We start from the raw sequence: 23,127 nt of genomic DNA on the forward strand, positions 1-23,127 counted from the left end.
CACAGACACACAGACACACACACACACACACACACACACACACAATTAGAGGTGGCGGGAGAGAAAAGCAACTCCGTGCAGCAATTTGGGCTCTATTTTCTTTCTCCGTCTCAATCCTAACCCCGGTCAGCCATGTGTACTCAGGAAACGGAGGTCACCGTGTCTTGCTGGGGGCAGGGAACAGATTGAAGGACTCTGAAATGATTCATTGGCAGACGGGGAGCGAGCGAGCCGTGCAAACAGTAGCCAGCGCTCCTATTCCCACCATTTCCTTCCTCTATGGAGAACCACCCATTTGTACCGAGGCCATTCTCTTTTCCTGGCTCTTGTTCCGGCCGTTCTTGAACCTCTAAAAATAGATTCCTTTTCAGGAATAAGGATGAGACATTGTCCTGCTGACTTAGACGCGTTTCAGTAGTTTCATTAGTTCAGCTTGCTCTCAAGCCAGTAATGCTTTGTACATTCGGCTCATGTTTACAGAACAAGACATTACAGTCTGCTGATCATCGTTTGTTTTGCACTTGTCCTTTTGGATAAGCGTCCATCTTTTCACGATGTCAGGTTTTGTCTGTGGATCACTGTACGGTACACATGCCGTACCTGGCAAATAAAGTGAGTCTGATTATTGTCGGGACACTGCCGGTGCAAAGTGTACAGATCACGGAGGCAGAGAGCGGCATGCCGAGCCGGAGCAGCTGGAGATGAGTTGCACTTGTTTACTGACTCTATTTCCACCCGCTTGGACACACTGTGACTGCTGCTGCTTTTATTGGCAAGTGTTTTCTTTCCTTTTTTATGTTAGTTATTTTATGTTCAGCCTTTTGAAGGCAATTATAGTAATTGGCTGTGATGAAGGCAGGGGTGATCCAATTTTTTGGGTCACATCTGTTAAAAAATCAGATTTGCGGGGAAAAACAACTCAACTCACAATTACACTCAAGTTGTATCGTGTGAAACCCTTTAAATGCCATTCAACTTGTGTTTAATGTGTTATACACATGCTCTGCGGTATTGCATAGCAACTACATTGTACCTTATATTATACATTATATCCGACACAATATTATACTTTTTATAATTTTTACCTACCTGTGTTGTACACTTGAATTTCCCCTCTGGGGATCAATAATGGCAATACATCTGAGACATTTGGACCAAATGTGGCTCTCTTGAGAGAAACAAACCAAATCTCTTCTTTTTTTTTTTTGGTTATTCCAAAAGTTGAATTCTCTGGTGAACAGTATCTTTTTGAACATAAAAAGGGGGGATACAGTCTAGGGCAGTGATTGTCAACCACTGTGTCGCGGCACACCAGTGTGCCGTGACAGATCGTCAGGTGTGCCGTGAGAAAATTTCCAATTTCACTTAATTGGTCGAATGGAAATGAATGGAAAAATATTATTTAGCTGCCGCAAATAATTTTCATTTGTTGAGCGTCTGAGCCTGCAATGTAGTGGCTGGCCTAGTAGTTTCCTATAGAACAGGTCTGGACCCTGTTCTGCTATTAAACAAACTAAACGGCCGTATGTTATTGATCGTACACGACAGCTTGTAATTTCTGGGTCGCGTCTACAACTCTTTCCGCCCCGATGCGATGCACACAGGAGAGCACACAGTGGACAGAGAGAGTGGCGAAAAATATGTCGCGTGCTTTTCACAATGGGATTTTGTATTTATTTTTCTATTTTAAGCTATGAGCTCTCATGTTTAAAGCCCAACAGTTAAGGTATTTGTAGGTCAAGACAAACATCCGACAGGCTGCAGCCTGGCGCTCCATCAATGGCGTTTCTGACGTTTCTGAGGCTCTGGAAATATTCTTCCAAAAGCCCGAAAAACACACTCAAGAGACAAAGCCTGCTCACTTTGTGGTCATCATTAAAATAAATGAACATTATGTTTCCTTTAAGTCAGTATTTATCAAACTGGGGCGTATTACGGGTGGGGCGCAAGAGGAAATGCTGATTTTACCGTACGCCGTTAATAGGTCACATGCGCATGTACGACTCGCCGATTCTTGTCATTTCGCCAAAAGCCGATCTTTATGAGATCTCCGTGAGGTTGTCTTTTCTGCTGTTGCGTCGCTCAACATGGAGCATGAATTGAGAACGGCTGTATCAAATCTACCTCGTTTTAAAAAGAGTTGTAGAGGAAAGCAGCTCACTGCAGCCAATATTAATGATACAACGTTATGCTCACACATCTGCACTCATTCTGTTTTGCAAAAAAATAGCTTGTTGTTTTCCACAATAAGCTATTTAGTTGAAACTAAATATTAGTTATTTTTTGCACGGATATAACTTTATTTTCATTTTTCTAACAAAGTGATAACACATTTGTTTTTGTCTGATGGAGCAATCTGGTTTAATTGAAAGTGATTTCAATGTTCTATTATTTATAAAAGCACAGATGGAGTCACTAGTACTGTGAAGTATTACTTTGTAGTACTGTGAGGTGCCACGATGTAGTATGTCCGTCAGTCGCTCCCCCCCCCCCTAAAGCTGTAAACCTAGGGGAAACACTGAATACTGTGACATTCTGTAACTTTTTGGGCTGTTGGTGTGCCGCGGGATTTTTTTATTGTAGAAAATGTGCCGCGGCTCAAAAAAGGTTGAAAAACACTGGTCTAGGGGACAAAGTCTGCAGATTTTCAACAGTGATCCCAATTTATTTAGTAAAGACAATGTGTCACTACTGAATCTATATAATGCCACTGAAATGACTCCATTCAGGTCAAACTGCCCACGAGTTTCAAACTGTGATGCAGTAATTAAATGTGACCCAGAATATATCATTCAGGGGTTAGCTTTAATGATTGGGACTCAGCTGGACGCCCCATCTCACGTTGTTCTCTTGAACTTGAACAACGTCAATATCAGATTGTCATTAAATCTATCGCAGCCCTGAGTTACACGTCTGTGAATCTGACTGCATTTGTTGTACAGTAATTGATAATAAAATACAGGGAGATTGGCTGGTTAACTTCCCTCTGTCGTCACCATAAACTTGCCAACCGAGGCGCCAGAAAGCAGAATGTCCTGAGCTTTGACCCTGACCGTGACCCTGGCAGTCTGTCCTCAATATTGGTGTTCCTTGTGTCCCTAGCGTGGCTTCCCTTTTCATGCACTGCACACTTTCATCCAGATTTTCTCTCTTTCTCTCTCTCTCTTTTTTTTTTTTTTAAAACATAAGCATGCCAAGCCACAAAGCAGGGGCCGGAAAATTGGATTACCACAGTTACAGCATTTTTGAAATTTTCTCTTCGTATGGCCATTTTGGGAGAAGAACAGAGGCAACTATCACCTCAAGTTGCCCGGCTCCTCGATAACGGGGCTCAGCAGATATGCCGGGCGGCCAGGCATGCTTTGCATTACACATGGCTGGTCTTATTGATTTAGGCTGTCCTATCTATGTTGCTCTCCCCACTATAAACTCAGTCCAAACACAGATAACATGGAATTCCCTGAGCAGAGCAGTATAAAATAGGATGAAGAGTATCGACTGGCACATAGGTGGGACAAGTCATGAAAGGAGAAAGTGGGGCTTTTTTGTCGTGAATTGCTGCCCATTCTCTCTCGCTTTCTCTCTCTCCTAGGCTCTCCCTCCCTCTCCCTCCCTCCCTTCCTCATCTCTTTTTTTGTAACCCAACCGCAGTACTCATCCCGAGGATCCTTCTGCAAGGATTAATCAGTTTTCCATTCCTGGAGAGATTATTCAAATACTGTTACATCTACAGCCAGCAGCAGCAATCTCTCCCTCCTTCCCGGGCAGCGGCACAGCACTGACTGAAGGAAAAGTCCTGCTCTCTTTTCCCCCCTTCTTTATTGCTTTACTTTTCTGTTTGTCTCGTGTCTCCCCTCCTCTGTGTATATGTCTTGACACTTTACCACCTTTGTTGACTCTGCGTGCTTATGTTCATAATTATCGTCCACTGAGTACGTTGATGATATTGCATGCGAGAGTCTTTAGAGAGCTCCATGTTTTTTGTCCTTCACTATCGCTCACTTCTGTGTACATGAACACAGAGTGAGTATGCATGGTCCTTGTGTAATCGTCCTCATTAGTGTTGGTAGGAGAACTGCCTGAGATCCTCACTGCGCCAGACTATAGGAGCTGTTACAGCTCCAGCAGGGTTCAGATCCTGCTTTCCTGCTCCAGAGCCATTACCCCCTTTTCTCTCCCGTCCCCCTCATGCCCTCTCTGTCCTCTATTTGCTCCCTTTTGTAGTTTAGAATAAGTACATTAAAGTAGTATTGCTTAATTTTTGGCTGGTCCTCAGACATGTTGTCTGACATGATGATGATATAATGTGTTGAATCTGTTTCAATGGCGTCAGTGAGTACCATCTTTGATTACACCTGTCATGCAACCATTGGCTTCAAGTAAAAAGTACCTTTCGTTTCTGGCTTTTGCTTTGGTCTATCCCAAATGAATTAGTAATTAGCTAAACACACGCGTTGTGTGTTCAACAATAGCAAGAAGTCAGCTGAAGAGGCAGATGAATAAATCCAAACTCGGTAACTTCAGTAAACCAAAATGCAGTGCAGACACAAAGCATTGCATGTTGCTTAAAGAGGGCTGCTCACCTGGGAAAACAGTGTGTTGTGTACTGCAATGGCTTTTGGGATTGCTTTGTAGATGTACAAACAGCAAAATGTCAGACTGTTTTTTTTGTTTTTGTAGCTTTATTTGTCTGCCTCACATGAAAGTATAACACCAGTGACATGCCTGCAAGATCATAAACTCTGAAGTATTTGCCAGTCAGAAGCTATTACTGTCTGTTTAATTACCGGTTTGATCTACCTCCTTGTTTTATAATATATAATAATAATTCAATTTAGTTTTTAATCCAGTTAGAAACAACTTTGAAGACGAACTGTTGCAGTGAGGAAATGTATGCTTATTTTAATGAGTCTGGAACAAATCCAAACCTGAGGGAAACTGTGCTTATTCAGATTTTTAGCTACCTCTCAGCTGTTCTCTCTCCCCATCCTAACCTCCTACTCTTTTCCATCCTAATTATTACTTCCATCTGTCCCTCCCGCCACTTATTCTAACTTTCCCTTTCTTTTCACTTCGTCTTGTCAGATTTTGGTGCTCCATCTTTGCCTCTCGCCTTTCCTCCCTCCTGGCCTTCATTTCTCTGACTCATGGCCGAAACACCTCACATGACCCACACCCACCCACCCAAACCATCTGTACCAGACGACAGCCAGACTTTCCCCCTCACTGCTCATTTTGTGCTGCGCCTGGCCTCCATCCCTTTCACTGCTCACCTTGCTGCCAACACCATACACAGATACACATACTATAGTTTATTATGCTTGTAACACTGCTGCTAATGCAGATTTCATACACAAGCTCCATGTTTTTACATCAGATAATGAACATGTGGTTCACCAACGTTTGACTCTCACAGCGTAATTCTGTTTGTCGCTGTTTGACACAGACCTCACTCTGCAACTGTCGTTCAGTGCACTTCAATGTAAAGTGTTAATACGTCATATGTCTTTTTCACTCATCTTCATTTTTTATGATAAATGCTCTCATTTGAAAGCAGTACATAAACAGACGGGTCCAGACAGATCGAGTCGAGATGATCTATGCTGGTTCAAATCATTGAAAAATGCCGATTTATACAAGGCCACTGTCAGCCTGAAAGGGAATAAAGGGGGTAAAAAGCACAGAGACTGTAGGAATAGGACGCCCTGAGTTGGATGCCTTTTTTTTAGAGATAAAAATGTTAACATGTTGTTGGGGTATTCATATTACGTTCCTGCAAACGGTTACTCATGTCGAACACTCCCGCTGCAGGTGCATATGCTTGGCTGAGCACAAGCATTCATACACGTGTGTGTGTGTGTATATGTGTGTGTATATGTGTGTGTATATGTGTGTGTATGTGTGTGTGTGTATATATATATATATATATATATATATATATATATCTCCACAAATACAAACATGCTCTCTCTTTCCCACGTGCATGAGTTTATGGGGCTTTCACTTGCATTCCTGCTCTCGTCTCTCGACTCTGCAGCACGGCGGAGAGAAGGTGTGTGGGTTTTATGCAGGCCTAAGTGTTAAGTGATTTAGAAGGTGAGTTTAGTGAAGTTCTGTGAGAAGAGGCATTACACTTTGGGGGCATTAATGTTCAGACATCGGTCTGCGCCCAGCTGTTAAACAGCTGATTGAGACTATGACTCAGATGGCACTGAAGGAGCAGGTAGAAAATCAACGGCCCGCCACTGTTCTACAGCATCACAAACACACAAGTTTTCGTAAAGATGTGTTTTAAAAACGATAACCCCCCAAGCCCCGTTTAAATATTATATTTAAAAGATGTGTTTGTGTCCATAGTGCATTGGAAACAAATGCTTTAATTTGTTGCACCAGAGGCGAGGTGCTCAAGAGCAGACAAATCTGTTTCCCTGCTGCTCCTCCTCTTCACTCTGCAGGCTGGATGCATGCAGCCTGTCACTGGCACCGCAGTGAGCCCAAACATGATATGACCTAAATAAACCAGTGTGTTAGGAGAGAGCGGGAGTGAGGGATGAAGCAATGTTTTTTTCCCTCTCACCGAGTCGTCTTGCTTTCAAACACTTCACTCTGCAGGCTACAACATGCATATGTGTGCACAGTCATGCACACTTTTATACACACTCGAGTTGGACTGGGTGCCTTTTTATCAGGACACTTGCTGAGGCACTTGGCTCTTACTACAAAAAACAGGTGCTTTCACACATGAAAGCGCATGCTTTACATAAGTTGACATGTTTGCCCCTTTTTACAGACGACTCACCTCGTCAATTTGTGTCTCTACATACAGTTTCTCAGGGGTCATGATTATCTTTTTACAAGTGATGCTGCTGTTGAATACATAGTGGAAAAGTAGGTATCAGGTGTGCCCCACAATCGTTTCCATCTCACAATGTGGGAAAAAGGCGACAACAAATCCACCAACTAACTTTTTTTAAAGTGCACTCTATTTTTAAGTTCAGAAATACGCTAATTCACATGGAAGATTCAGGCTCTTGAGAAGTTTCCGGGGCCTGTGGTCCACTCTAGGTCGCCCCTTTAGTGACAGTAGGAAGTTTGATGTGTTTCGGTGGCCTGGTGAGCGCTGACAGCTCCATTGTGTGCTGACCACAGAGCTGGAGCCTGGCACGGACAGATAAGAGAGCCTCACCTCAAACACACTTTCTACCCCCAGCCAGTACCAGCACTCGGGACAGGTTTCATTATGCAAACAGACAGCTCAGTCCTGTGTGTGAGTGATTGCTGTGAGCATGTGTGCGAGTGAACGCTGCTATGTTGCCGCTTGTTCTTGTGTGTGTTTGTGTGTGGACAGTCAGCTCTCCTGGATTAAAGACCTTTAATCCCGCCCGATCCTCATCAGCTCAGAAGTTAGTGGGTGCAACTTGTTAGTCAAGGAGTGTGTGCTGCTCGGTGTTAAAAGTCAGAATTGCACGGCTGAATGACTTGTGGTCCTCGGTTATGAGCTCTGCTCAAAGAGACGTGAGCCAGGCTTTCGGTGATGGATGCACCACTTGGTTCTAGTTGGGATCAGTTGGGATTTTAATTGGGTCTCTGCTTTTTTTCTGCCGCCTAATCTCCTCCCAAAGCCAAGAAGACGTACATGTACAGTTTTAGTAGTGCTTTTAGTCTAATTCTCGATGTTTGAACCTGCACTGAAGTGAGTCCTCGACTCTGCGGCATTAGTTATGATTAAGGCTGTCCTTTGACCAAAGAATTCTTAGTAGACTAAAAATGACATAGATGTGCTCTTAAATTTCTTGGAAATAAGTAATTTAGCATGAAAAAACGAACATAAAAAAACGACTATAGAAATCTTATTCGACTGAGACAACAATGCTTGATTTGCGTGCGACATATCGACGAAGAGAGTTAGCCCTAGTTATGAGTACATTGTACAAAGTAATTGCTCATATCTCAGAATGCAGTGAGGTTATTAAAGAGGTCTGACAGGGCAACACACATGAGCGTTCAGATGATCACAAATATAAAACGAATAATTTTGTCAGATTAGCTATCACTTTATTTGGAGGTTCAACCAAAAGTAAACACACTGATAATGTTGCAAATCGCCTAAACAGGGAAGCTGAAGTAAGTGGGTTTGTAAACTATGGTGGGTGTTTAGAATGGGAGGTTTTGGAAGTTCATTTTATTTAGTTATTTATATTCCAATTGATCTTGAAGTTTGAAATATTGTCAGTAATTTTCCAAACAGAAGCATCAAAACGTCTAAATTAGAAATGGGGATTATTAACAGTGCATGTAAATATTCTGAACTGTCATTTAATGGTATTATTGTAGCCCTGGTAAAATTCAACAGGTAAAATGTTCTCTCAGCACAACAGCAAACTGCCCTTAGTGTCCTTTGTTCCCTTTTTATTTGGGCTTCCTCGACTCCAAACGCTACAAAGACTCCAATTCCTTTGTTCCTCCTTGTGAGTCAGAGAGACAACAGCTTATTGTTTTGTGCACTGATGTCGGCGTTTGGAGCGTTCCTATTTACAGGCATTATTCAGGATGCAAGAAAGTGGTACTCCAGTATGCGATTCTGCACTATCGCCAGCTTTTTATCCGTTATCAAACACAGGAAGTCGGTTAATTTCTGTGTTTACATATACTGTTGACCGCATGTGAATTGGTACATATCCCAGACATACAAACTCTGATCATTCCTTAATAAAGTGTCTCTCACCACTCGCAGGGAGCTCAGCGATGAATAAGCTTCGGCAGAGCTTCCGCCGGAAGAAAGACGTCTACGTGCCGGAGTCGAGTCGACCGCACCAGTGGCAGACGGACGAGGAGACCGTCCGCAGCGGCAAATGTAGCTTTGCAGTCAAGGTGACTTTCCCTCACTCATGTACACACCTGCATACCAAACCCCACACACACACACACACACACAGAGTGCACCGCTGACCTTATTGTGGCCCCCTCGCACCTCTGAGAAACTTGCATGCTACCGGGCTCCCCAAGGACGCCGCCTGTGATTAATCACAAGCATTCAGAGACTGTGGGCACAGCTTTTATCTAGGTTCTCTGCTCTAGCCTTCCAACCCTGTGGGATGTGTGCACACACAATGGGTGTCTGGCCTCCAAGAGAAATCAAAACCACTTGAATCATCAAGTGGACTGTGCAGAATTAAAGAAAATGTTTCATTATATCTGACAAATGACAAAGTCAGGGGAACTGCAATAGCGCAGCACTAATAAAAAACGACGACTCGGGGCGCGATGCGGTATCTTTCTACACACACAGTACGTATCTTCAGTGCTGCGCTGCAGCTGATGGAGTGGGGAGTTTTTCTATGTTTTGGCAACAAAACCTTCCATTTTTGCAAACAGAACTGCAACGGTACACTTCCTCTTATCACAAGGGATCGAAAGGCTCTCCTCTCAGAATAAAGGGGAATTGAAAACCACAGAGTGGAGAAAGAGAAAGTTCTCCTCCGACTATATGAACCTTGTGGCTGGTCAGCGGATGTGTGTGTACATTACAGGAAAGTGTACAGGTTACGGTGTCGATGGCATCCTTGTGTTTTGCTTTATCCAGTTTTCTTTAAGTAAGAAACAAGAATTAAAAACATTATAAGTGGAGGGAGGTGGAAGTGACCGTGAGAGAGTAAAGGGAGATACGGTGATGTGGAACGGGTGTCGAAGTGCGTTGATTCATGGCTTCAAGTCATCTCAGCCAGTGTGAAACGCCCTAGATTCAAGATCTCCTCTAAGCTGTATTCCAAATGTAACCTTGCGCCACACGCACACATACACCTTCCTTCCCTCACCTGCTTCCCATAAATTGTCTCCCTTCTTTGTAATCAAAACATTTTCTCACACTTCTTTTAAATGTATGGACATTAACTACTACGTCTTCTCACATTTTGTTTCAATTCACCTATTTCTTCATCTTTGGTATTTGTCCTGAAAGAGACCAAATTGTCTTGTCGAAGTGAAGCGGTTTCATTAAAGTACTGCAGATTTCTTTAAATGTCTTAAAGAGGACCAAAGACTTACTACTGCGATGTAACTGTAACCACCAAACCATACTTAAACTCAGATAACTGAACATTGCTGCAGGGTCTACTCTCAAAATCTTCTCGTAAGCAGTCAGTAAATTACAGATCGGCCACTGTGGTCAAAAAGAAAATAAGCTTATCTCTCATTGTCATGCCTTCCTTCACATACTTCTGCAGCCACTCACGCTTCTCCACCAGCCTTTTTATTTCCTCTGCACTGGCTTCTATCGTGCCGGTGCAACCTACCATGCTACTCCTCCGTATCCCTCCTCCCGTCTCCTGCTCTAGGTGCCTCAGAAGCCCAGTCGTGTGTGGGTTGGAATAGTTGCAGTGAAATTATCACCGACTGCCGCACTAAAGAGCAACCGAAAGAGGGAAGGAGAGCAGTGAAGGAGAAAGGTTGTTTGAAAGCGATGTAGAGGGAGGGGGGGGATGTGGAGCGGTGCTGGAGTTAAGATGGGGCGAAATGAACCTTTTAATGTCGTGGCTTGGGGCTTCCCCCGCTACATAGCGCCCTTTGACAAGCATTGTAAAAGCGCAATCCTCCACCGATTAACACATCAGCGTTTTTGCCCCCCGCCTTTTTGCTTGTCTTTTGTTTTCCAGCTGATATTGCAGTGACAGACAATTATTCACGATTCAAGGTGATTGTCAAAGGCATACAAATGTTGATTTTGTTTTTTGTATGGAAATATAAGTCTTCTGAGACTGCTGAAGCCTGGAAATGGCTGCGAGATCAGATTAAATTGCTTATGTGCGTTGCTTACCAACTACAACCGAGAAGGAAAGTAATTTATGTCCTTGGTACGTTTAAAAGTATGTTGACTTATTCATATGGAAATGAATGTGAGCAGTTTGGTCTGAGCTTGTCGTCTGCAGCTTTTCACATGTTGTAAAGGAGTTTGTAAGGCATTATATTGAAGCTTTTTTTCACTCCATCGGATTTATGGCCAATACCTTGAATGAATTCCTAGACCCTATTTGGAGAACATCCAGAGTATTTACACTGACAAAGTCAGCTCCAGTTAATTGATATTGATGTATGTGAAATGCTACCGTCGGCGCTTCTGAGCTAGAGGTGCTGATTTGTGTTTTGTTACCTTTTAGACGGAGCCAGGTAAGCTGTTTCAAGCCGTATGAAGCCAACTGCTGTTTTCAGCTACATATTCCCCAAAATGTTGGATATTTCTTGGGAGACAAAATGTGAATATTTAAACAATACAGGGCTGTCAGTCTGTTGTCTTGACCCTTATCATCGGCTCAATTTCGTTGCATCCCAGGGTTGCACACGGTTTTACCACTGCTGGCCCTCTACAGCTGGAAAACCAACCCCCAAGAGTAAATACAATATCGCATGTCTTTCCTCATCAAACCCAAACGGTGCAGAAGCAGCGACTGCACATAACACAAACATCACGATGTATGAATTGAATCTAATCCGAGCCCACTGTGGAATTAGAACTAATCCTGGCGTTGGCCCACAAACAAACCTGTATTTCACAATCAAATTACCCTACACATGTACGACAAACGGTTGAGATATTCATTATTATTTATTTTTTTCAAAAAAAGTTGCTTGTGTACATGTGAATGTTTCAGCCCTCAGATCGCTGCTGCCGGTTAGTTACTAACAGGACGAAGTAAGATGCTACACGAAGCATCTGTTGTGGCTCTTCAAGCCTCCTCTGCGTTTTACTCATCTCACCTCAGACCCATCTCCTGGATGATCCCCTATTAGCGACGCTGCTGCTCTCAATGTCCTCACTTCCCGTGTGTGTGTGTGTGTGTGTGTGTGTGTGTGTGTGTGTGTGTGTGTGTGTGTGTGTGTGTGTGTGTGTGTGTGTGTGTGTGTGTGTGTGTGTGTGTGTGTGTGTGTGTGTGTGTGTGTGCGCTCTACACACATGTGTATTCTAACATGCCGACAGTGTGACTCACGGCTTTGGCGTCACAATCTCAAAATAGCAAGGGGGGGGGGGGGGGGGTGGTGGTGTGGTGTGTGTGTCTATAAGGAAAGGGTAAGGACTTCCTCTCCGGCCCCAAATGCACAATAGCTACTGGGGCGGTCAGGGTTGTGACTCTGGAGTGACACACAGCAGGGTGTGATGCTGCTTCAGCTCGAGGAGGGAGGGAGGTTGGAGCTGGAGGAGGCGGCCTTTTCCGTTCAATCAATAGCAGTTAAAAGTCCTCCAAGACCCAATGTCCTGTGTCCTGATGTGGGTTGGAGCTCAGCCCCCGAAGGTTCATGTTAGACATTAATTCTGGCCAGTTCGCTTTCTTACAAGGTGCATGGAGAAGTGAAAGAGTCTTTGAATGTTAAACCTCCAGCACACTTGTCACATAAAGGACATCTTTTTGTCGGCTTGTGGCCTTTAGGATGAGGATGATATATATATATATATATATATATATATATATATATATATATGCATACATACATTTGTGCAGACGTACTCGGCCGATAAAGCTGTTATTGATTTCTCGGTTCAGATTGTATCATTTTGAGTCATGGATCTGAAGGGGGGAAAAAAGCAGGAAAAATAGCTTTTAGAGATTTGCCAATTACAGAAAAATTATTATACCATCACAAAGTCAGTGTAAACAGTCAAAAAAAAATCATCCGTTATCCTTTTGCTTTGTTATGATCATCTATCGTGGCTATTTGCACTTTGCTATTAATGATGTATTGTACGCTTTTTAGAGCTAGTGTTAGGGAGGTAAACGGGTCACAAGTCCTTCTTTAATATCTATATACTTCTGTGAAAACATGTCCTTCCACTAACTTTTTCACGCATCATAATGTAACTCAATAGAACCGCCGTGTTCGACGTTTGCTCCGGTGCTGCCTTTACTTTAGTAGCTGTCCTCCTGCCCATTTCAACACAGATTTTGTTGTTCACAATGTAGCATCATCAGGGATCAGCGACCAGAAAGCGTTAATACAGATCTCCTTCTAGCATGTTTTTACTGACTGAAAAACGTTCTCACAGGTCAACTACGATCCGTTACGCCACTATTCCCTAACTGGATACACTGCGGGAGGCTTTGGAGTACTATATTGTAGAGACCTACCACGTTGCACAGTCATACCAAAAAGATTACACAATCAGCAGAAACTGATCAAGTGGCTTGATCTTAGTTGTGTCGTGACGGTCATCATACGAGGAAACGACAGCTTCTTTTCGCTTCTTCATACAGTGGTGTTCTCATGTTATCACTTCCTCATAGAGTTACACACTTACCGTTGAATTTACACACTATTTCTCAGGGAAGTGTTTAGCGTTTTTTCTCCAAGGACAAAATTAGAGATCAACAAGGGAGCAGTTGAACTGCGATTGACCTCAACATTGTAATTAATTAGGTGTATAACTCACTAGCATCAGCCAACCAGGAGATATTAGACTGTCTTGACTCATTAAATACCCAATATCATTGCAAAGTTTATTAATGTAACCTTACAGGAGAGATAGCCACAGGAAAGGTCTGTCCCAACATTACTCACTCTCTCGCTCTTTCTCCCTCTCTCTCTCTCTCTCTCTCTCCTGCAGTACCTGGGACATGTGGAGGTGGAAGAGTCCCGAGGCATGCACATCTGCGAGGATGCAGTGAAGCGGCTTAAGACGGTAAGTTTCTCTAGAAAACCCCTCCGTACTTCCAGGAACGAGGCAGCTAAATACCAGACCTTTTTATTTTTTTATCTTTTCTTCCTGTAGTTCCCTTCACAGTGCTTCCACCAACATCCTACTGACTCCTTCTAACATTTCCTTTATTTCTCAGCAGCCCTCCTTCGTCTGTCACCAAGCGGTTTGGTTCTTTTTTATTGTTTCAGCGCTGTTAATTCCTGCCTAGTTTACTCTGGACATCGAGGCCCGAGTAAACTAGTTGCTGATTGTTGCTGTTTTGTCAGTGAGGGTCTCCACTCATCGTGACCCTCAGAATGTGTGTCTTGTCTCTCTCTCTCTCTCTCTCTCTCTCTCTCTCTCTCTCTCTCTCTCCTCGTACACTCTCTAAGCCAGAGGAGATAGACCGGTGTGTACTTCCTGCTGTAGGAGATTCCGGTTGAGTTGCGCAAAAAGAACAAATTCCAGTTTGAGGAGCGAGGGCGGGGAAGAGGGAAACTGTGGAGTAATTGCTTTCCTTGTTGTCAGTTGCCAAGACTCCACCCAAGTCTTAAACTCCTGTGGGTAAAGGAGGCTGATTCTTTGCCGTCGTGAGTGCATGAGTCCATTCATAACGTCACGTAAGGTCTAAACTTGACTTTGGTGCCAACAAAGAGTTCCAAACTCCTGCTTGAATCGTCTGCGATCAGCTTTCAGTTTCAGTTTAAATTACCCAGACTCTTTGAGAATTTACACCCTGTAATCAATACCTTTTTCTTCTTGCTCCATAACATTGTGTTAAGGGCCTTTTAGCCCTTTCGCATGTTCGACTCTGTTGAAGACCACTTGAGCTACCGAGAGCCATTTGTTAGTGTGATTACACTGCAGAACATGCTTGAGAATAATTAAGTATTTTATGAGTACAATTTTATGGACAGTAAAACGCTAACGAACGTTATGATAGAACAGAAGAGAACACACACGTGCAGCTCCATGTTATCCTACAGTGCTTACATTTACACTCACTCACACACACACACACACACACAGGCACATGCACATGCCATTTGTACACACAAAAACACACACAGGAAGAAGTGAACCCGGCAGCACAGCAGACCGACGCACTGTATACACACACAAACATACATATTCCTACTAAGTGAATACATAGAAACTGAACACACACACACACACACACACACACACACACACACACACACACACACACACACACACACACACACACAAGCCGAATGAACACACACACTGGTGCTTGATGAGGTCACATGGTGTACACAGAGCCTCAGGCTGTGAGGTCTTATTGAGTTACAGTCATTTTAACAGGGTGGACAAAATGGAGCCAACTCAAAAGTAGAGGCGGGTGCCTTCTGTCCTCCTGCGGGCCGGGACTATCTGACCCTCCTCAGCCTCGTGACGTTTCCTCCCCCGTCTCATCCGCTGCCCCACTCCTCGTTTTCTCACCACCCAGAGGCCTTATTTGCTAGCCAGCAAAGACGTTGCTTTCTTGTACCCCGTTTATAAGTAGGGTGGGAAAATGAACTTTTGGCAAATTTGATATGAGAGTCAGTTCTGGCATTCAATCCATAAATTCACAACATACTTTACTTTTTATCAGGCATTCTCTCTACTGGCCAGCAGGGGCGACTGCTCTGGTTGCAAAATATACAATATTCAGATTGTATAGAAGTCTACTCACTAACTTCATTTATTACTTGAGTAAACATGAGTTTATGGTCTCAATCTCTAGTTTCAAGTCTTCTTCAATATCGTTCATTTTGTAAATGATGGTCTATTTAGAGTCAAATAGACTCTATAGACCTAAAGAGTTATACTATATAAAGTACAGCTATAGAGTGTGCTTTATGCTGGGCTTACTGTGACAAGTCGCTTTTCGACCAGAACCGACTACGCCTTCACTACTCAGCAGTCAATATGGTCAAAACGCTGAAGTCGAGACTTCAAAGTGTTTATTTATCCCCACAAAGGTTCTCTCTAAATTATATCACGCAACACTATCAGCTCTTCGTCCACAATAAAGACGGGCAGGGAGGTGCCGGGGATATCGGACGATTAATCGTCTTTTCCTGCTCCAAAGTATCGTTATTATATCAGCCTTTACCTTTTTAGCTGCCCATTATCGGACAAGGACATTTTCATTACAAGTCAAGTGACGTTTTCTAAAGGAGCTGCGGAACCACAACGTTGATTAACTTAAAGCCTTGTGGGAAGAGTTATAGACGAAAAGACAAAATTAAACTTACCGTTAAGTTTATGTAATTGCATAACCCATAACCTTGCCGTCATTTCCGGGCGGCGGCCGTAATGTTTTACTAGATCGTTAATAAGTACACTTTACAAAGTAGGATTTCAATAAAAGACACTTCTTCGTAACCCTACGAGCTTGTATGAATCTAATAAAGTATGATAGATCCTTGTCTGTATATATTAGTAACTGAAATATCCAAATCCCCTCTCCTTCGACTTTTACGACTCTGAAGGCTTCTGTGATCGGTAGAGGTTTCTTAGAACGCGCCACACGTCTTAAGCAGAAATTTATGCAAAGAATAATACCCAGCAGGCACCAATCCGAGCATCTTTAGGCATAAAGGTTATAACATTTTCATTTTTTAACAGACTAAAACTCCATGGTAACTCCCTAAGGCTTTGTTTTATTGTTATTTCTTGCAGATTCCGATTCTTTAGGTCATTACCTCTACAAAGAGGGGTCTTACAACTCTGTAGGTTGTTTAGTCCTTTAACCTTGGAGTTGGAAAAACTCAGGGGTGGCTCGAAAAGGCATTTTGGGGAAATCTTGCTCATATCATGCTTGATGTTCATAGTTATGAACAAAATATGTTATGTAAAACAATTTGTAAAATAACACAAGTATTAGAACTCATTTGGGGTTCATACGACTACTTGAACATACCTCACTAAGGCCTCTAGAAGGGCTTCTCCCTCCCCGTAGGGGGAGAATCGGGCTCAAAAGGTTAAAATCCGCTGTCGGCCGACCTCTAGTAACTGCCGCCATTGCATTCCTGCTACGTGGCCTCAAGTTGAGCCCTGGTCCTGGACGTGGCAGTGCACCTGTGTGCCTGAGAGGCTCACCTTACAGGATGTGCTTGAAAACAATCACAGTTGGTTGCCCACTGTGTTCCAAGATGGTGCCCATTCATTCGAATGAAAGGAGCTTTTACACAGTGCAGATTACTTTTTCGCTCTTCCCGGTGTGTTTCCTTGTCGTGCGGGCCCCTCCCCGTTGTTGTGTCCTTCCCTTGGTCTGCTGGCTTGTTGAATAGACTTGACATTGAGATGCCGTCACACAGGAACAAAAGCGTTTCTAGTCTCTGGGAAAGCTGTAGAAACACTAAATCTTCACAATTAAAAAAAAATCATAACACAAGAGTATTAACATTCAGCACCAGCGCTCAGAGCAGTGGAGCTGCAAACGGAGACGAGTCGAGCTGACCTTCATTTCCGATTAGTTTTGTAGTGATTTTCAGACAAGAGTAGGGGTGTAAAGTGTGCTGTCCGCCGTGCTGTGTTGTGCTGTGTCGCTCTGTCTGTCTACAATGACGCAGTTTGCAGAGATGATTCAACTGGCAAAATGAGTTTTGACTCGTGGGGGGAGGGGGGGTTCTCTGCTGATGCTTCAAATTATGGACGTTTTCGGGGTCAGGCTCTGTAAACCGTTTTGCAGACCTCTCTTCATCGTACCACATCAGAGCAGAACACAGTGTGACTTCCCCCGGCGACAGTTATTCCTGTCAAAGCTAGATTGTCCTGACTAGACAAGGGCCAGCCCTTTAAGCAGATATACAATTAGCGAGGCCCCGATAGATCCCAGTTCATCCTCACTGACTATTTAAAAAGCTAACTGTTGCCAAGCAACAAATACAATTCCTACCGGTGGACAGGCAGTGAGTTAATATTGCTCAGCAGTAAACTCTATTTCCAGGAGCTAATGACTAAATTGGTCAGGAACCAAGCACACACCTGTAGGCACTTAATATCTGTAACGACTGATGAGGGCCATTTCCTGAAAATCAACAAACACCAACACAATCTGGCAGCATCAGCGTTTGTGTGTTTGTTTGTTGTTTTGGAGATGAGAGAATTGAAGATTCTCTCTGACGAATAAGAAGGAAGAACATGAAATAATGTTCCCTGAATGCTCCCCTGTGCCTGGAGGGCGCGTGTTGGTGGTCAAGCCGTGCATGCGTGCGTGAGTGACTGACAGCTACAGCTCTGAGTCGACTCCATTGTTTTCCCAGCAACCTTTGGGAGAGTAATGAGAGTTTTCTCACAGCTCTGCGACCCATGACTCAGAGGGGAGTATGGGGGAGGAGGAGGAGGCTGCACTGCAGCACCATCAACCTCCAAACTGCCCTTTTTGCATAGTCATCATGCCGTCACTTCCTGGTGCTGTTGGCCGATAGCCCAGGTTTCAACGTGTATTCTGTGTTGTAGCAGTGGGAATATTTTTGGTGTTGCTTAGGAGCTCATAGGGACCCGGAGTGCTTCGTCTGTGTCGACTGGGTCGAGCACCCCACCAGGAGACGATGACCGGCTGGAAGAACTTCTCCTAGTAGCCTCAGGGTCACACATAGAGAGCTGCATGATGACTTTGACTTTATGACTCTTTATGGATGCCAACCCCGGAAGTAAATAAAAACAAACAATGGGTTTTCAACAGGAAGGGAGACAGAACAGTTCCCTGTGGGGCTCCAACATCACTGACCACTGTGCCAGACAGCACACAGCCCATTCTGACAAACTGTGGTCTGCCTGTGAGGTAGTCAGTGATCCAGGAGATGGTGGACGAGTCTACCCCCACCACCCGCAGCTTCTCACCCAGTAGCAGTGGTTGGATGGTGTTAAATGCACTGGAGAAGTCAAAGAAAGTGACTCTCACAGAGACACCTGTTCCATCCAGGTGCGACTGAGCTTGTTGCAGCAGGTCCACACCCACATGAGGCTGGTAAGCAAATTGTAGAGGGTCCAGCAACGATTTCAAATCAATCGGACAGTGTGCATATTAAACAGGACTTTTAATTAAGACGTTGAGTGAGACATGTTATAAAAAGCTGCCTTGGATGCCTTTCCATCCTGACTACAAGAGATATTCCTTGATCTACTCTTATTGTGAGAACAAATAAAAATACTCTCCAATCATGTCCCAAACTCAACAAAAAAAGTGTTTTATGGGAAGCTTCCTCCTTCCTATAGCTACTCTGCAGCGTGTTAAAGTAACATATATGCTATTCCTCAGTAATAAAGTTTTCTCTCTCCTCTACTAGATGTAACTGTCATACGTTTGGAGCAAATGTTGAAAGCTGTGAGTTGTTGCACAAAGTAGGCCAGTGACGATCGTTACACAAGACAAGTGTCACACAGTGTGCACATCCTGCTGGTGGTTAGTGCTGTTTTTTGCTGGCAGAAATGACTCGTGCCACCATTTAACAGTTTTTGTTCTGGGTTAGAAGGTTATCTATTCAAAAAGAGGTAAAGTATGTACAGCATTTTTTGGTTGGCTACAAAGTTCCCTACTTTAGTTGTTTAATTTTTGCTTTGTTGGCTTCACCTTGATCTTTCAAAAAACTATTCTTTCTGCCCAGAAAGCTTTTTACCCGGCTCTAGTTTCATCCCAGTTCACACATTGAATATTTGATATTGTATTACCCTTTTGTTCGTGTTATACAATTATTAATGTTGTGTCTTTTAAGCAGGTTTTTATTGAGGTGTTGCAGAGAAATGCCTCCAATACCGACACCCTCTCCCACACTGCCCTCCCATTCTAGCTATCGAAAACCCTGTAGACTATTCTCTACTAACCATACCGCACTAACACTAGCTGTGCAGGCTCTATCACCATCTGCATGTCTTTGTGGTACACACACACACACACACACACACACACACACACACACACTAGCAAGCACTTAGTTTGTTCCAAATGAATCTCCAGCGTTAACACGTTAAATCAAGCATTAACATGGTGCTCAGAGTGCCGTCTCCACCGTGGCTGTGTAACAGGAGCAGAGTGGCACTCCTTTTCACAGTTTATGGGGAGGAGAGAAGCTCTCAGGGAGGGGGGGATTAAGACTAGGCCGGGTCTGCTGGTTGTGGTTTCTTTATGCGGTTACAGCGGCCTAAACTTGACCCCTGAGTCTGGCTGACCAGCGAATAGTCAAAGGCACGACTCAGAGGTCAAACTGCCGCCTGAGAGAATCTGTTTCAGTCTGCTGAGCAACCAGGGAATGACCACGTCTCGGTCTAGGAATCGGGAGGGGAAAGAATGAAGTGTGATTTGGGATTATCTCCACCACACAGATACACACACCTGAAGGTCCGCCATCGTTATCTCTGTCCCGACACCTTTCGTGTGACGTCTCAGCTGTGGGGTTGTTGTGGTCTTGTAGGGTTGTTGTTGTTACTTATTTACATCACAAAGGAACAGCGGGTGTCTCTTCAACCACAGTATCACCCATCAGTATGGAATCTATGTGATCCATTGCCTCACTCACTCACTCATAACCCAGCTTCACCTCAACCAAAGAAAACTACAACAACCCTAAAATTAAAAAAAAAAATCACCTCCTGTGGGCTCCAGACAATTTTTAGACCTCTTAGGTAACATTTTCATACCTTGTTCCTCCCCCCCATCTCCTCCACCCTTCTCACCCACCCTCCCCCCCTTTTTTTTTTTACCACATCCAATTCCAGGACAGGAAATTCTTCAAGGGATTCTTTGCAAAAGTAAGTTATTGCGTTGTGTGTTTGAGTGTGTCTCTCTTTATTATCAGCATTATTATTATAATTTTCACGTAACACCCTTTGATCACATGTGAAGTCTGGAAGAAACACACTCATACACGGGGGTGGGGTGGGGTTTGTCTGGAGAGACAAACACAGTGATGCATGTGTCTTTGAGCAGGTGGGGGCAGGGTTTAGGCTGGGGCGGGGCACTTTTGTGTGTGTGTGTGTGTGTGTGTGTGTGTGTGTGTGTGTGTGTGTGTGTGTGTGTGTGTGTGTGTGTGTGTGTGTGTGTGTGTGTGTGTGTGTGTGTGTGTGTGTGTGTGTGTGTGTGTGTGTGTGTGTGTGTGTGTGTGTATATTAACAGGCTTCTTTCCCTTCAGCTTTCTTCCATGAACCAAGAATGGAACAATGAACAGTTTGTGTGAATGGACGTTTATTTTTTGTGCACACACACAAATATTTTATTGTTTTCATTCTAACCAAACACTGTCGACTGCATCAGAGCACCAATTCACAAACCAACCTTCTTGTTCCTTTTTATTCAAATGTGGGCTCTCAGAAAAACCCACTCCTGACCTGTGTCTTCTCTTTTGTCTCTTACCTGGTGCTTTCTCTTTATTTACAGGTGTGTTTTGTGTGTGTGTGTGTTGACTGACATTTAATGATTTTGGTACCAAGGAATGAATGGTACAGAGGAAATTTATTGGGGCATGCAGAGACTAAAAGGTTTCATTGTTTCTTACTCGTACCTTTGCCTGTTGTGTTCTGTTTGCAGGCCGGGAAGAAGCCAGTGCGCGCCGTGTTGTGGGTGTCAGCAGATGGTCTACGCGTCGTAGACGACAAAACAAAGGTAATGAGTCCCTTCCGCCCTCCATCACAGGCTCGAAAAAAAAGACAGAGCTGCCGCAGGAAGCACACGTGGCTTTAGTAGCTTTGAAGGTGGAAGCTGCTGAGCTCCAGCAGCTGATAATGATGGTGAAGCTGTTATACTTCTGGTCTAGTGACCTCCAAGAGGCCCTCTTTGTAAATATGTACTCGTTGCACCTGCAGGAGTAGATGCGAGTAAACAGTAACAGTTACATTGACACCTGCTGGAAAGCTCTGGTACTACATCAACCCTGTTTCAGGTTTTCTGAGAGGTTGTCAATGTTTCATGGCAGCTGTAGGTTATGAAATAGAAACATTTAAAAATAAAGAAATTGCAATTATATTTCCTCTCCTTTCTTTAAGCTTTATTGGGCGGCTGTAGGGCGGCTGTAGCTCAAGGGGATGAGTGTTCGTCCTACAACCACAAGGTAGCCGGCTCGATCCCCAATCTCCCCATAGTTCGCATGTCGAAGTGTCCCTGAGCAAGACACTTAGCCCTAAATTACTCCCCGGGCGCCTCACCAAGGGCAGCCTACCGCCCCCTGAAATACCAAGGATGGGTCAAATGCAGAGAATAAATTTCCCCACTGTGGGACTAATAAGGGATTATTCTTCTATTCTATTGTTAACTGTTTAATATTGATTTTTCGATTCTTTTCTTCTGAGCAAGTGCTTCAGTTTATGAGAAAAATGCGGTTTAGAACTCCAGCAACCTGTATTGACCTGGTCTTTTGTGTTTTTTTTTATTGTATTTATTTTTGCTGCCTTTTATGCTGTCTTAGATCTTATAAAAATATGCTTTCTGAGAAATGTTGAAGGATTCCTCCCAGGGTTATGATTTGGTCAGAGAGCAGCGACGGGTGCAGACTAGTGCTTCTGAAGCTGCTAGTAGTTTTATTTGAGCGCTCTTAAAGCCAGGCCTTCAAATTGAAGAGCTGTTCACTATGAAATAATTCAGCCAATCGTCTCGATTGAGTGTCACTTAACCATATTTCGACCATAGTTTTTAAGCTCATTCAATAATGAGGTGAAACTGTGTTTTTGCAGGACCTGATTCTGGACCAGACAATAGAGAAGGTGTCGTTCTGCGCTCCGGACCGTAACTTTGAGAGGGCGTTCTCTTACATCTGCAGAGACGGCACCACGCGGCGCTGGATCTGCCACTGTTTTATGGCCATTAAAGACTCTGTAAGAAGTCAATTATTTTCTACATGTCCAAAGCTCACGGTTCCGATTAAAAAAAATAAAATAAAAATGTTTTTGGACTATCTTAGTTGTCCTCTTTCTATCCCTCTGTCTGCCTGTGATTCTATGTAGTCTTCACTGTTATGTGTCATTTAAATGATGTAGTTTACATTGTTGAATACAATGTTTTGGTTATTTTTAACCAGAAAACCCTTATTTTCTTTACATTCAGCTTTGAGTAAACAACACCACTGTATGTTTCTCATACTTAATTGTTTTGCATCGTCTGTCTCAGGGAGAGCGTCTCAGTCATGCTGTGGGTTGTGCCTTCGCCGCCTGTCTGGAGCGAAAACAGAAACGAGAGAAGGAGTGTGGGGTCACGGCAACCTTCGACGCCAACAGAACCACTTTCACCCGTGAGGGCTCGTTTCGTGTCACGACAGCAACGGAGGCGGCAGAGCGGGAGGAAGTCATGAGGCAGCTACAGGATGCTAAAAAAGGTCTTTATATCTAGTGCCATCGAGACAGTTATTCTCTGAACTGGGAAATGGGTCGGCAAGTTTAAGAACCATTTAAAAACTGTCTTGTTATTTACTCCGACTTCCAGCTTATGTTGTTGCTTCGTTTGTTCTTTGTTGCTTCATTTCTTG

The 23,127-nt window shown here is 43.7% G+C and overlaps 1 protein-coding gene across 1 annotated transcript in view; it reads left to right on the forward strand.

Moving 5' to 3' along the window:
* The window catches only part of numb (NUMB endocytic adaptor protein), a 40,485-nt gene that overhangs the window by 12,892 nt on the left and 4,466 nt on the right, over nucleotides 1–23,127 (forward strand). The window contains exons 2-7 of the mRNA XM_079224371.1: nucleotides 8,735–8,871; nucleotides 13,592–13,666; nucleotides 20,393–20,425; nucleotides 21,201–21,275; nucleotides 22,340–22,480; nucleotides 22,773–22,977. Of these exons, the coding sequence (XP_079080497.1) occupies nucleotides 8,746–8,871; nucleotides 13,592–13,666; nucleotides 20,393–20,425; nucleotides 21,201–21,275; nucleotides 22,340–22,480; nucleotides 22,773–22,977 (655 nt within the window). The 5' untranslated portion in view covers nucleotides 8,735–8,745. The remainder of the gene's footprint in view (nucleotides 1–8,734; nucleotides 8,872–13,591; nucleotides 13,667–20,392; nucleotides 20,426–21,200; nucleotides 21,276–22,339; nucleotides 22,481–22,772; nucleotides 22,978–23,127) is intronic.

Source organism: Taurulus bubalis (assembly GCF_910589615.1).
Source record: "Taurulus bubalis genome assembly, chromosome: 1".
Taxonomy (NCBI): Eukaryota; Metazoa; Chordata; class Actinopteri; order Perciformes; family Cottidae; genus Taurulus; species Taurulus bubalis.